Source organism: Vipera ursinii (assembly GCF_947247035.1).
Source record: "Vipera ursinii genome assembly, chromosome: 5".
Lineage (NCBI taxonomy): Eukaryota > Metazoa > Chordata > Lepidosauria > Squamata > Viperidae > Vipera > Vipera ursinii.
The window spans coordinates 52,881,401-52,894,714 of NC_139518.1; the positions used below are offsets into that span (position 1 = coordinate 52,881,401).

Sequence of the window (13,314 nt, forward strand, 5' to 3'; positions counted from 1 at the left end):
ATTTGACTCCTCCATTGTTATAATTTGTCACTCTGGAAGATCAATTTGTTTTACTCCACTCATCGACAGAGTAGAATCGGGTGCCAGATGTCATTTTTAGCAGCCACGTTCGTCTGCTGCTGCTTCTCTCCTCTCTCCCCCCCCCCCGCCAGTTTAAGCTGATCACCAACTCCAGAAGAGTATGTAAATGTTGCACATTCCTCAGCTCTACACGACCCAGCCTCCGTTCCCTCCCCCAATAATCTATATTTGGCAATTCATTTACTAGCCAGCTATGGGGACCACACAGTTGGTTCACACACACACACACACACACACACACACACAACCACGCAGCAGTGTTTCTTCTGAGGAACCATTCTGGGCTTCGGTTGGAGTTTTTCTGATGGCGGGAAGAGATGGAAAACTGTAGTGGCAGAAGAGAAAAGAAAAGAAGTTGGCACTTCTCTCTTAAAAAAAAAAAGTCTCAAGAGTCTTCCGCGGGATAATTAACTAGTCCTAATCCATTCATCCTCTTCCTACCCAAGTACTGTTATCAAACTCTCCCAAGAAAAGGGAAAGGGTGAATTAAAAAGCCCTTTCCTCTGGTTTCGGTCTTTGACGTCTGTTCCTAGAAAGCCGGACTTGGTGCACTTTGCCTGCGGCTCTTAAGGCACGGGCTTGGGCGCTAACTCAGGAGTAAACCCTGTGGAACTCACTTCCGAAGAAACACGCGGTGGACTCGAGTCCCAGAGACATTCCTGGGAAAATCCACCGCGGAAATCGCGGGGTTTCTCTCCCAGCTAAAATTTGCAGGTTTGTGCTGGACTCAAGCGCCAGGAGCTTTCCTTCCCCCCCCCGCCCCGCCCCCCAAACTCTTTTTAAATCCGATAAAAACAAACTATTTGAAAGCCGCACCACAACCGGAGTTCTCTTCGCTTTCTCCTTCTCTTTCAGCGAGGGGGGGGGGAGGGAATAAGTCTAGGTCTAGGAAGCACTCTTCTGGTCGCAGATTAAGAACGAACACATTGCGTAGCCGTTAAAAAGAGCACACTAACAATACCCGCCACCCCCACCCCAAAAAAGAAAAAGAAATAAAAGGCGCAATGACCGGAGGCACAAGCCCGCGCGTGTTTATTCGGAAAGAAGTCCCAGAAGGGCCGAAATCACTTCCTGGTAAAAGTGCATCGGAGGCAACTCTTACAATTTCACTTACACCGCGCCGGAAAGTTGAGGGCGCAACCAACGTGCGAGCACGAAGGCACGGCGAGAAAGGCTTTCGTGCCTCGACAGTTGTGCAAACCGCACTACTGGAGCGCACGCCTTGCCCCTTCCCTAATAATTTGTTTGATGCACCCGAGTTTTGTTCGCTTTGGCCCGCTGGGTTTAGAACTGACAGGTTCGCCTCCTCGCCTATACCTGCATTGTCTCCCTTCGCCTCTTTGCCCCTTGCCTGCTGGCCGGCCTGCCTGCCTTCGTCGCGTAGGCCCCCCCCCCGTCCCCCGCCGCCCCGCTCTCTCCCAAAGAGATCATTGTTAGTTTCTCCGTTACCCCCTCCCTCCTGTTTATTTATGCACACGTCACGAGGGAGCCCCCGCCCCTCCCGCATCTCATTAAGTGCCCAGTGTTTCTTTCTCCCTGTCAATAATCCTGGATCCCAGACTTCTCCGTTCCTCCGGATTTCGATCCCCCTTTTCTATCTGTCAATCAGCGCCGCCTTTGAACTGAAAAGCTCTCAGTCTAACTTCAACTCACTCAAATCCGACCGGCACAGGCTTCCTATATCTGCAAGCTTCTAACCCCCCCCCCTTCCCTCCCATTTTTACAGCTGATTTGTTTGGTTTGTTTGCTACCATTTTTTTTAAGTAATTCCCCTCCCCCGTTTTAACCCTCCCTCGTTATATAATTTTTTTTTTCCTTATTAATTTTTTGTGTCTCTGCCCGCGTGTCTTTACATGCTGATCTGATCATCGGAAGAAAAGAGAGAGAGAGAGAGAGAGAAAGAAAGAGAGAGAGAGAATCCAGAAGAAGGAAAAGAAGAAACCCAAAGTCACTGGTGCAAAAAGAAAGGAGCAGGGACACTGCCCTCCCCTCCTTCTCCTCCTCCTCCTCCTCCTCCTCCTCCTCCTCCCCCTCTGTTCCCCTCCCCAAGAGGAAAGAAAAAGCGAAAAGAACTTTCACCTGGGACTCTTCTTAAAATTACAAACTTCTCCCTTTTCTTTCTGTCTTGTTTTTTTTTAAAGAAAAAAATATCCTTCCCCCTTTTTTTTCTTTCCTTATTATTATTATTATTATTATCATTATTATTTTGCCTCTCCGTGGTTCCGTCCTTGCAAAATTGCTGCTGCTGCTGCTGCTGCTGGTGCTGGGGGGGGGTGGGTAAGGCAGGAAGAAAATGCCGCAACTCAATGGCGGTGGAGGGGACGATTTGGGGGCGAACGACGAACTGATCTCTTTTAAAGACGAAGGGGAGCAAGAAGAGAAGATCTCGGAGAACTCTTCGGCGGAGAGGGATTTAGCGGACGTCAAATCGTCTCTGGTCAATGAATCCGAAACTAATCAAAACAGCTCCTCTGACTCGGAGGTAAGAAACGTTCCCCCCCTTTGGAACACACCTGCCTCGCTCAACTTTGGCGGGAGGATTGTCGGGGTAAAGTAGGAAAAGGAGGGGGGGGGCAGGCAGAATACAAATAACTTGGTTTCTCTCCCCCCCCGTCGTAAATTGCCCTGTTGCCGTAGGTTTCGCACAAACTTTTAACTTGTTCTCGTTTTCTTTCTTCCGTATCTCCCCCACCAACCCTACCTGTCCCATACAATCTTCGCTGTTCCCCCCCTTTTTTTTGTTTCGTTATCGTGATCATCCCTTTCCCCCACCCCACCCCCGAAACCCCGTTCTTGATTTAAGGCGGAGAGGCGGCCTCCACCTAGGTCCGAAAGTTTCAGAGATAAATCCAGAGAAAGTTTAGAGGAAGGTAAGTTGCTGTTCACTTTTGCAGCCACCCTTCCCTCTCCCCCCCCCACCACACACACACTTTGGTGGAGAGGGGGAGGCGGCTGTGAAATTCTCTTGCGTTTTCCGTGGACTCCAGTACGTTAAGTTTTATTTTGATTTTATGTCTGTGTGTGTGTGAAACGATTTCTAACTGTGATTTCCCTTCCCTTCTTTTATTTTTCCTTCTTGCTCCTCGTTTCCCCGCCATGTTAGCTGCGAAAAGGCAAGATGGAGGGTTGTTTAAGGGCCCACCATACCCTGGGTATCCCTTTATAATGATTCCCGACCTGAGCGGCCCCTACCTCCCCAATGGATCCCTTTCGCCCACGGCGAGAACGGTGAGTGACTTTTTTTAAAAAAATGTTTCCTTTCCCGGTTTTTCTGCTACGATCCTGTCTTCCCCTCTTTTTTTTCCCCTTCTTCTTCTTCTTCCCAAAGCCCTCCATGGCTCCTGCGTGTCCCGCCCGTTCCTTCCCACTTCGGCCATGCCACGGCCAGAAACTTTCCAAAACTTTTGTGCGTTCCGCAGAGGGTGGTGGTGGGGAGGGGCGGGTAAGGGAGGAGAGAGGTTTGTTTATACTTCGCCATGTTTATTCCTTTACTTTCAGTTTGAGGAAGGGGGGGTGTGAATTCAGCCCCGGTGACTTAAAAAAAGAAAAGAAACCCGATTCGGTGCGTTCAGCTGTCTCCAGCGTCAGACCCCGCGCTCGCTCGCTCGCTCGAAGTTCCCTAAACTCGGGAAATTCTGTAGCTCTCGTTTTTCTCCGGCCCTCTCGAGTGGCGAACTGGGTTGCTTTCTCTCCCCTCCCCCTTTACTTTTTCCTCCCACTTAACCCTTTATTTGCTGCCCTAACCTCGCCGAGTTACATACTAATTTTACTGGGATAGTTTGCTGTTGAATGATTAATTGGTGTTAAATTTTATGTATACGCTTTACGGGGACTCTTGTTTTTAAATGTATTGCAGATGACAGTTTCACTGCGAGCATCTTGCTTTATGGTGTGTTTTTTTTTCCTTCCCTCCTTCCATTATTATTTTTTTTTTGGGGGGTTTGATTTCTGAGAGTTTCTTGAGAAGAGAGTGTTGGCCTTTCAGAGTGGGAAAATGTTATTTGCATTCCTTTGCAAGGCGACATTTTCAAAAAAAGGCAAACTTTTTTTTTTTAAAAATGAAGGATAGAGATGTTATAGCCAATCTATAACTATGATATAATATATACATGCTCGTTTCTAGGATCCTGTCTTGCCTTAGGAGCACCAACTGCTTTTTTATTTACAAAGGAAAAAAAATCTCAAGGAATCTCCCCCCCCATTTCTCTTATTCTCTGTGGCTTCAGGAAGAGTCATGCTAAGTCAATAGGATTATTAAAATATAGACTACCTTTTTCTTTTTCTTCTTAAATACAATTCAATTTCAGCAAAAGCATTAAATAAAGGGACAAGCCTTTACTTGAATGGAATATTTTAAATCACAAGCATACATACACACATTACCCTTACTGAAGGATATATACTTTTATGGGTGTGGCAGACAGACCAGAAGGCGTGGCAGTGAATAAGTTGCTGTAGCCATTAGATTGTTGCTTTACTAAGCTCTTCATAGGTAAAATTTGTTGGCTACTATTTTATACTCGTTATAGATTGATTCTAACTATTTGCTCTTCTTAGAAGTGAAGTAAACGCTTTATAATATTTATAAACTAACTTACAATACCCCCATGGAATGCAGAATTCCTACACAATCTGTTAGGTTTTCTGTTTAATTTTTAAATTAAGATAAGTTTTCTATCCTACTTCCCTTTATTTTGCTTTCTTCAAATTACCTTTTCCTTTTATAGTGGCAGTATAAGACATAAAGGTTGACTAATAAATCCACTATTAAACACTTGGGGGATATTTTAATGCATTTTAAAATACCAGGGTCAGTCTTGCTTTTATTCAAATTCCCAAATACAGATTACAAATTATAGAGGTCAAGGGTGACCAAATAGTGTTTACATGTGTATTTTTAAATGTTTTGAAGAATGAGATTAATTTAGTGAATACATCTTATAATTTGTTGTATTTTGGGGATCATAATCAAAACAAGTATATCTTTTATATACAGTTTTGGTATACTGGGGAAAAAAGATGACTAAATACAGTATTGGCAAGGTAGTGAGACAGATAAAAGGTGCTATATGTTGCCAAAATTGTGGCTATTTTGTGGCTGTTTAATTGTACATTATGATAGTATAAGTTTACTTCCCAAAGGAATTTCTAGAAATAATTTGGAAAATTTAAAATTGTCTATGAAGATTCTCTGTTAAATTTGTTTGGCTGGAGAGCTGAGAAACAAATTCCTTTTTTCCATATAATAAAGGATATTGTGGATTTATATGTATTGTATTTTTTCTGGTCACACTTTTGTTCTGGATTAAATACATCATCTTTTGAAATGAATGGGGACTATTTGTGTGGATGTTTGAATAGACTTTGTATCAGGCACTAAATAGTTATCTTTAATAGAAAAAATCACTTAGTAATAAAGCCCTTTCTGAGGAGTCAGTGCTTTGTATAAAATGTTATTTTATTGTTGGTATAACAGGTGACCTTGTTCCTTGCCATCACATGATTTAAAAAGCATTTTCCATCCTCAATAGACAATTTTATTATTTGCATGACAGCCAGCTGTATATTTCAGTTTCTTTTTTTCTTTTTGTCCTGCAACTTAAATCATAACTATAAAGAAAAACCATTCTTTGTTGCAGAGCTAAAACTTAAAAATGATTTTATATTGTACTTTTCAGAATATATTCAAATAATTAAGGTGTTATTTTTGCAATTCAGAGTGCAAGTAAATAATACTTACATAAATAGCACTAATTTGAGTGAATGTGCTATTGTTTTAAAGAGTTTTGCTGGGTAATTATTGTCCTTTTTTCACTGTAGACATGGGGTTTTATTTTTATGTAGAAAAATCTTGGCCTTTGATATTTTAAAATTGATTTATAAAAATACTGATCTATGATTTTTTTTTGCTCTATAAATATAAATGCTTTAAAGCAATTATTAACAGTCCAATCCTAGATAATGTTCATTCAAAAGCAAGCCCTTACTTCCAGGTAAGGATAGAAGGGATTAAAGTCTAAATTTTCTTATGACAAGTAATAGTTCAGTTGCTGAAGATTGTTCAAACTTGATAGCAATAATTATATTTTTTAGAGACAAAAGATTCCTCTGCATCATACTAATTCTGCTTTTTACAGAATAATATACCTGGCTGTTAAGAGAACCAATGTACATTAAGGAGGGCTTTATTATAGTTTTTTTTTTAAAAAAAGGATTTAGAACTAACTTGTGTGAAAGTGGATGTCATGACAACTTAATTATATGAAACTTAATTTCAGAAATCACTGATTAAGTAGAAAGAATTATTCTGGTCACCAAAATAATTGTAATGTTAATATTTCAAAATTGATACCTATTAACATTAAAAGATTTGTTTAATATATTATTTTCCTACGTTTTGTTTTTATGATAGGTTTTATTAGAGTATTTTTTTTATCAATAAGCAAAGTAGGGGAATTATTTGTGATTTAACAAAATGAATACTTCAGTATTTAAAATTTGAATAATTCTCTTTTTAATGCTCTGAATCAGTCTCCTTAATCTTCAGTTGAAGAATCTAGATGCGAGGGGGTAAAGAGTTAATAGGATTCCTTCACCTTTTTTTCCTGCTATGAATTGTTTTGACAGCAGTTTTTAAAAGTGTGACAATCTGAGCTTCTGCAGTTCAATGTAATATTACTGTAATTACGCAGGTCATTACATTTTAAGAAGAGAACAATAAAATGTTTATCATGCTGGAAAAAGAACAGGTGTTCCCGCCCTTCTTTGGTATTTATGCTAATTTGTTGTTCAACTCCTTTAGAAATATTTATAGCTTTGCATAGTTCAAAATTCTGTTTCAACTATGAAGATTTGGTTCACTGCTAATCTTTCGGTGAAATTTGATTTCTGAAATAAGGATGATGATGGTTGTTGAATGTTAGCCATTTACATCTATTTTTCAAATGTCAGTGAGTTTGGGGTTTTGTGGGCAGGGATAAGCTTTTTACTAAATTGTACCATTCACTTAATAGTTTTAATGGAAAAAAGTGTTTACTCCTCTTGACCTGTGCAGAAATAACCAGTAAAATTAAGCACATTGTCTGTGACTCTCTCAGTTCTTAGCATGGTTAGGATGCTGCTTCTGTATCAGAAATAGCTTTGTAAACTTCATATGAGTAATTTCCTTTCAGCCTGTCTTGTCTGAATTCTTTTTAAAGTCAGACTGAAGGAGAGAACCAGTGTATTATCCTGCTTCTCACTTAGAAAGACTGTGGAAGCCTAGTTTTTATGTTTAATGAAGGCAAAATGTAAACCACCTTTTCATTTTCGTGTCTCAAATACTATTTTTTTTTGGGGGGGGGGGAGACTGGTCTAAAACATAGATTATTGGCTTGCCCAGCTTGATGTTTTACTTTAAAGAGCTCTAGGGTTCATGCATTAGGAAGATTATTATTTATTTATTTCTGTCTTTGTAAAGACAGTAGAAAAAAGACAGCTGCAGAATTCTCTTTCTTTGCTTTTGCATAGATGTATACCATGACTAAAATTGCTCAACCCCCATTTACAGCTGTCTGGCAGTTATGTGGAAGCTGGGTTAGGGCTGTTAAGCACGAGACAACCTGGATTTAACAAATGTTTCCCTAAATAGAGAAGAGGGGATTGCTGAACGGATGGGGGTAGAAGTTGAAAAAACACCAAGGCAAAAATTCATGGCTTTCTTGAAACATACTTGCTAGCTTTAAAAGAAGAACAGAATAGACATTATTTGAGTTGAAGTACATAGAGTTGCCAACAAAAGAGCTTTTACAGATAAAAAAAGCATTTTTAAAAATTTTGATTTAGAGTTATGGGTAGAATTAGAATGTTCTCTCTACACATTACCTGTGGTGGGATCTTTTTGTCTTTTGCTGCTGCAGAACATTTAGCTGCTGTTGTGGTAGCTGCTTTATTGTTTGCACAGTGAGAAAGTCTGCATTCTGCCAAACTATTTTTTTTAATTAACACAATCATTTTTGTACTGAGACATGGCAAATATTGTTGGCCACCAACTAGTAATTGGGTGTGTTTGTGAAGGAAACGGTTAACTTTTTACAACCAAAAGCAACTTGTACCTCCACATGTCTGCTGAAAGAAATGTGCCACATTCATTTGCTGGCAGGCACTGAAGGGTCATAAATCTACAGGATTTATTTACAGCCCATAACACTTATGAATGTTAAGATATTTGACGCCACGCTGGCCTTATAATATCCAAGGTCCATAGACACTGGCAGTGGGTCAGGTTTCTTTCACTAATTATAAGCAATAAGAGATGGGAGAGGTGGGGGGGGGGGAATTAGGAAAATCAGCCCATGAAAAGCTTGGATTGTTTTGGGGAGAGTGGGAGGTTAGTGCTTGTTCTCCTTAAATGTGGGGCAGCCTTTTCATAGGATTCAAAGTTAACTCTTGCAATGCTGAAGAACAATTTGAAGAACGTTAAGCAGATCTTGAATATGAGTTGCCTTCTTTCTTACGATATTGTGCGTAGAGATCTCACAATCACTTTTCATAGAGCACCTCCCAAGAAAGAAATGTAAAATTGTCTTCAAATGTTTGATGTTTCATGATAAGAAAAATAATTTGTATAATAAAAATAATTTGTATAAAAAACTCAGTGTGTGACACTATATTTTTATAGAATGTTTAGCTATGCTTTTTTAAAAACAAAAGCTTTGACATAAAATACCAAAAAAACAAATACTGCTGATTTCAAAAACTATAAAATTAACCTACTTCATTCCACTTTTAAAAAAATGAAATCTAATCTTATTGCTAAAATGGAAGCCAAGATGTGTGTGTTTGTGTGTGTGATTTAATATAAGGTATTTTATAAAATAGTTTGAGGAAAGGAATCTGAGAAGAAATATACATGTTTCCTTCCATGTGTATGTAATTAAGTAGCACTTTTTAAATAGTAAATTCTTAATGTATCTAGGATAGTGGTTTATGATTGTTACCATCCAATAGAGTTCTGTAACTTATTAGTCTCTTAGGCTAACTCTACATCTCTTAACGGAATAGTCAATAGTAAGATGATATAGTAGTACATTCTAGCAGGTTATCATTTTTTGTTGTTGAAAAAATTATCAAATTCATTGCCACTAGTTCTGCTCTTTTTAAGTATTTCATTTCCTTGATTCACATTCTTTTACTCTATAGTCAGACCAACAGGCATGAATGAGTTAATTTACTAACTTTAGTGAAATTTGGGAGCCTAGTTGGCTTTAACAGGGTGTAGCATATTTACAGGGCTTAATTAGTACATAATTGTTCTTAGTCTGCCAGAAGGGATAATATGCTGAAAAAGTGGCGTTGTTCTTCTACAGTCTTCAGTTTTAAAATGATAAATCACTTGCATATTTGTGCAATGATTCAAATGAAGCTGAGATCTCTCCAGCTCAACATGTGGTAAATTGTAAAGTCAATGAATTGCAGATGTAGGCTACAGTCTGATTGGGGTCTTGTTTGTGGATATTTGTGTGTGTACAGTGAAAAGTATAAATATTATGAAACACAAAGTATATCCATAGATGTTGGTTTTAGTTATCATTTTGTCTTTCAATATTGTGCATTAACTTGAGGGCAGTGCTATAGTTAATTAGTAATGTGAGAAAAAATGGCTTTTTACATAAGATGCACATAACAATTAGATAATCTCTCTGCTATTAATTAGGAAAGATATTCCTAAAATATTTCCCTAGAAAAACTTTTAATGAAAGATATAACCAAATTATGTATCTCTTCAAAAAATTGCTGCCAGTTCCATAAGAGATGCATTTTTACATTCCCTGCATACCCATAAGTCTCATCAACTTCACTAAAAGTAACTGTGAAAGGGATCTCGGAGTCCTAGTGGACAATCACTTAAATATGAGCCAGCAGTGTGCTGCAGCTGCCAAAAAAGCCAACATAGTGCTAGGCTGCATTAACATAGGGATAGAATCAAGATCACGTGAAGTACTAATACCACTTTACAATGCTTTGGTAAGGCCACACCTGGAATACTGCATCCAGTTTTGGTCACCACGATGTAAAAAAGATGTCGAGACTCTAGAAAGGGTACAGAGAAGAGCAACAAAGATGATTGGGGGACGAGGCTAAAACATATAGGGAACGGTTGCTGGAATTGGGTATGTGTAGTTTAACGAAGAGAAGGGTGAGGGGTGACATGATAGCAGTGTTTCAATATCTCAGGGGCCGCCACAAAGAAGAGGGAGCCAAGCTATTCTCCAAAGCACCTGAAAGCAGGACAAGAAGCAACGGATGGAAACTAGTCAAGGAGAGAAGCAACCTAGAACTAAGGAGAAACTTCCTGACAGTTAGAACAACTAACCAGTGGAACAACCTGCCTCCAGAAGTGGTGAATGCTCCAACACTGGAAGTTTTTAAGAAGAGACTGGACAGCCATTTGTCTGAGATGGTGTAGGGTTTCCTGCCTTAGCAGGGGGTTGGACTACATGACCTCCAAGGTCCCTTCCCACATTATTATTATTATTATTATTATTATTATTATTATTATTATTATTATTATTATTATTATTATTATTATAAAACTAAGTACTATAATAAGTGAGGCATAAAGGCCATATTGTTGTTCAGTGACCCCATTGTTTGCCTCTTAGTTATCTAGAACTACTTGTTAGTTTGCTATAGACCCTATTCTAAATAGCCAAGCGTAGCACCATTGTATTTTTTTCCCTGAATGGGTTCCATAGATATAGTTACATAATTTAAGACTGGTAAAATATAACTTCTTGAGATGTAATAGCATTTCTAGTTTTTATTAGTAGTTTTAGCTATATCACAGTGGTACTTGAGTACCTTAGGAATGTAAACATTCTTCTCTGAACTAAAGTAGATTAAAGTACAAAGGCTGCTTAGTTGTGTATACTCAGATGACAAGTAACAATGGATTAATTTAGATGTCTTTTGTGATCTTTAAACAAAAGCTTACATATCTCTTCTTATTTCATTATTGGGTTTTTTTGCATTTTAAAGGTTTATTATAAATTATATATTGCTTACTTTTTTCTAAATATATACACTAAACAGGGACTTAAATATCCAATATTTTGGCTCCTCAAATAATTATAGAGTTGGTCAGTACAACCATGGTTAACAAATGCACTGTAGATTGACTTTTCAGAATCAGATTTGGAAGTAATCCATACTTTAAGCAAATTAGAGGTAATTATGTGTACCTTGGTACATATGGCTATAGTAAACCACCTAATAGAAAACATAATATGCATATTCACTTATGGCACATCACCCCTTGAAAATCAGTTGAAATATCTGAAAAGAGCTTGAAAACCAGAAAATTGTTTGAACTATTGATATAAATCATATATAATAAAACCTCATGATGATATTTCTTGAGATAACTATGTAAATCCACATTTTAAATCAGGCTAACTGAAATCATTTGGATTTAAATTGGAACTTGTACTGTTGTTGACTTTTGGAAAATAAGATATGAATTATCTCCAGTCAGACAATATATCCAATGTCCAACATTCTTATGTAAATTGAATTTTTCTTTCATTTAGTTAATAAACTTATTTTTGGCCTCTGCCAACAGAATAATGGGGAGTGTTTTGGTGAAAATTATTGCTTTATAAAAAAATGAGGATTTCAGAAAGACTACTTCAAGTTTGTGTGTGAAGGTGCTTTGGGGTTTTTGTTTTGATTTTTTTTAAAGTAGGACAGCCAAATTAAGGTTTAATATCTTAATAAATGTATGTTCGGTGTCATACAATTCAGATTATAGCATATTACTAGTGCAGAAAATGGAATGCCAAAATATTAATAACAATAGCACTTGGATTTATATACTGCTTCATAATTTTTTTACAGTCCTCTCTAAGTGGTTTACAGAGTCAGCATATTTTCCCCAACAATCTGGATCCTCATTTTACTGACCTCAGAAGGATGGAAGGCTGAGTCAACCTTGAGCTGGTCCGAGTTGAATGCCTGGCACAGAGCAGTGAGTTAGGGAAAGAATAAAGAATAAATTAAATTAAGAATAAATTAAGGGAAAGAATAAAGAATAAGGAAGAGCAGATCTACATTTCTGGGGCATAAACCAAGCATCAATAGTTGAATTTGCATTTAATTTAGCTTCTTCTGGCTTTTCTTATATAACTGTAGCCACTAACTCACTTAAATGTGTTCTGTCAAATCATTAGTTAGAGATTAAAGGTATGCAGCAAGATTAAAATGTTTTTCTTTCATGCACTGGCACTATTGTTTATTTTTACTTCTAAGCATAGATGGCCACAGTGTCCAAATCAACAAGCTGGCAACATTGCCAAAGCATGATTTGCATAATTAGGTTTGTGAAATTTGATTTAGGTCATTGATTATTATTAATATTAGTATTGGGTGGGATATGGAATTGAGGATACTCAGTTTCATGGCTAGTATTTAAAATGGATGATTAGGAGCTTAAGACTATGTCACCTCCTAATTACTGCTATTTCCAGAATAAATCAATGAACTTTTGATGTACCAACATGTTAGCCAGTAATAGACTTATCATTAACAAGAATTTTGTTTTAGTATTTAAATTTTTTGCAGGGCTATGTTATGATAAGGTGTCATGAGCCAGCCCGAGTTGTTGTTAAGAGCCATGCAGGTGTTTCAAGATGGATGGCCATACAAATCTTTTAAATAAATAAATGAAATGAAATCTTATGAGGATAGCACTTTTTTCTATCAGAGTTTTTGTTTATAGTAAGTTCTTATTAGTGATATAAATAATTTTCATCTAATGAAATGAGCTGCAGATCACAAAAACACATGGCTTGTAATACAAGCTTTTAGTTGACAAACATGCTTCTAGATAACCTGATTTTTTGGGGTAATCTCTATTTATAAATGAAGTTCAGATCAAATTTGTAATGTGGGCTGTACAGTCAAAAAATACAAATTATACTGTAGAGATGTCAAAGTGTGGTCCATTGACCTATAACTGGTAAAAGTAATGTAGCAATTAATCCACTGTTATTTCCTCAAGTTCAGAATCCTGAGCCTACTTTTTATCTTTATTTTAACCTTCCTACAAGTAGTGATAGTCCCATAGCCCTACTTTCTTACATGGGCTGACATTTGATTAGATCTTGCTTATTACCTCAGCCATGTATCTCCTCATACATTGCCATTCATCTGGTAAAAGCTTGCTCACTAGCTCAGCCTCACCTGCATGCATGG

General features: G+C 37.7%; 1 protein-coding gene across 18 annotated transcripts in view; it reads left to right on the forward strand.

The window, feature by feature from the left end:
- Positions 1 to 1,545: 1,545 nt before the first annotated feature.
- Positions 1,546 to 13,314, forward strand: part of TCF7L2 (transcription factor 7 like 2) — a 221,202-nt gene continuing 209,433 nt past the window's right edge. For all 18 annotated transcript variants that reach the window (XM_083363780.1, XM_083363796.1, XM_083363790.1 and 15 more), the window contains exons 1-3: positions 1,546 to 2,563; positions 2,885 to 2,951; positions 3,185 to 3,309. In XM_083363780.1, the coding sequence (XP_083219906.1) occupies positions 2,375 to 2,563; positions 2,885 to 2,951; positions 3,185 to 3,309 (381 nt within the window). In that variant the 5' untranslated portion in view covers positions 1,546 to 2,374. The remainder of the gene's footprint in view (positions 2,564 to 2,884; positions 2,952 to 3,184; positions 3,310 to 13,314) is intronic.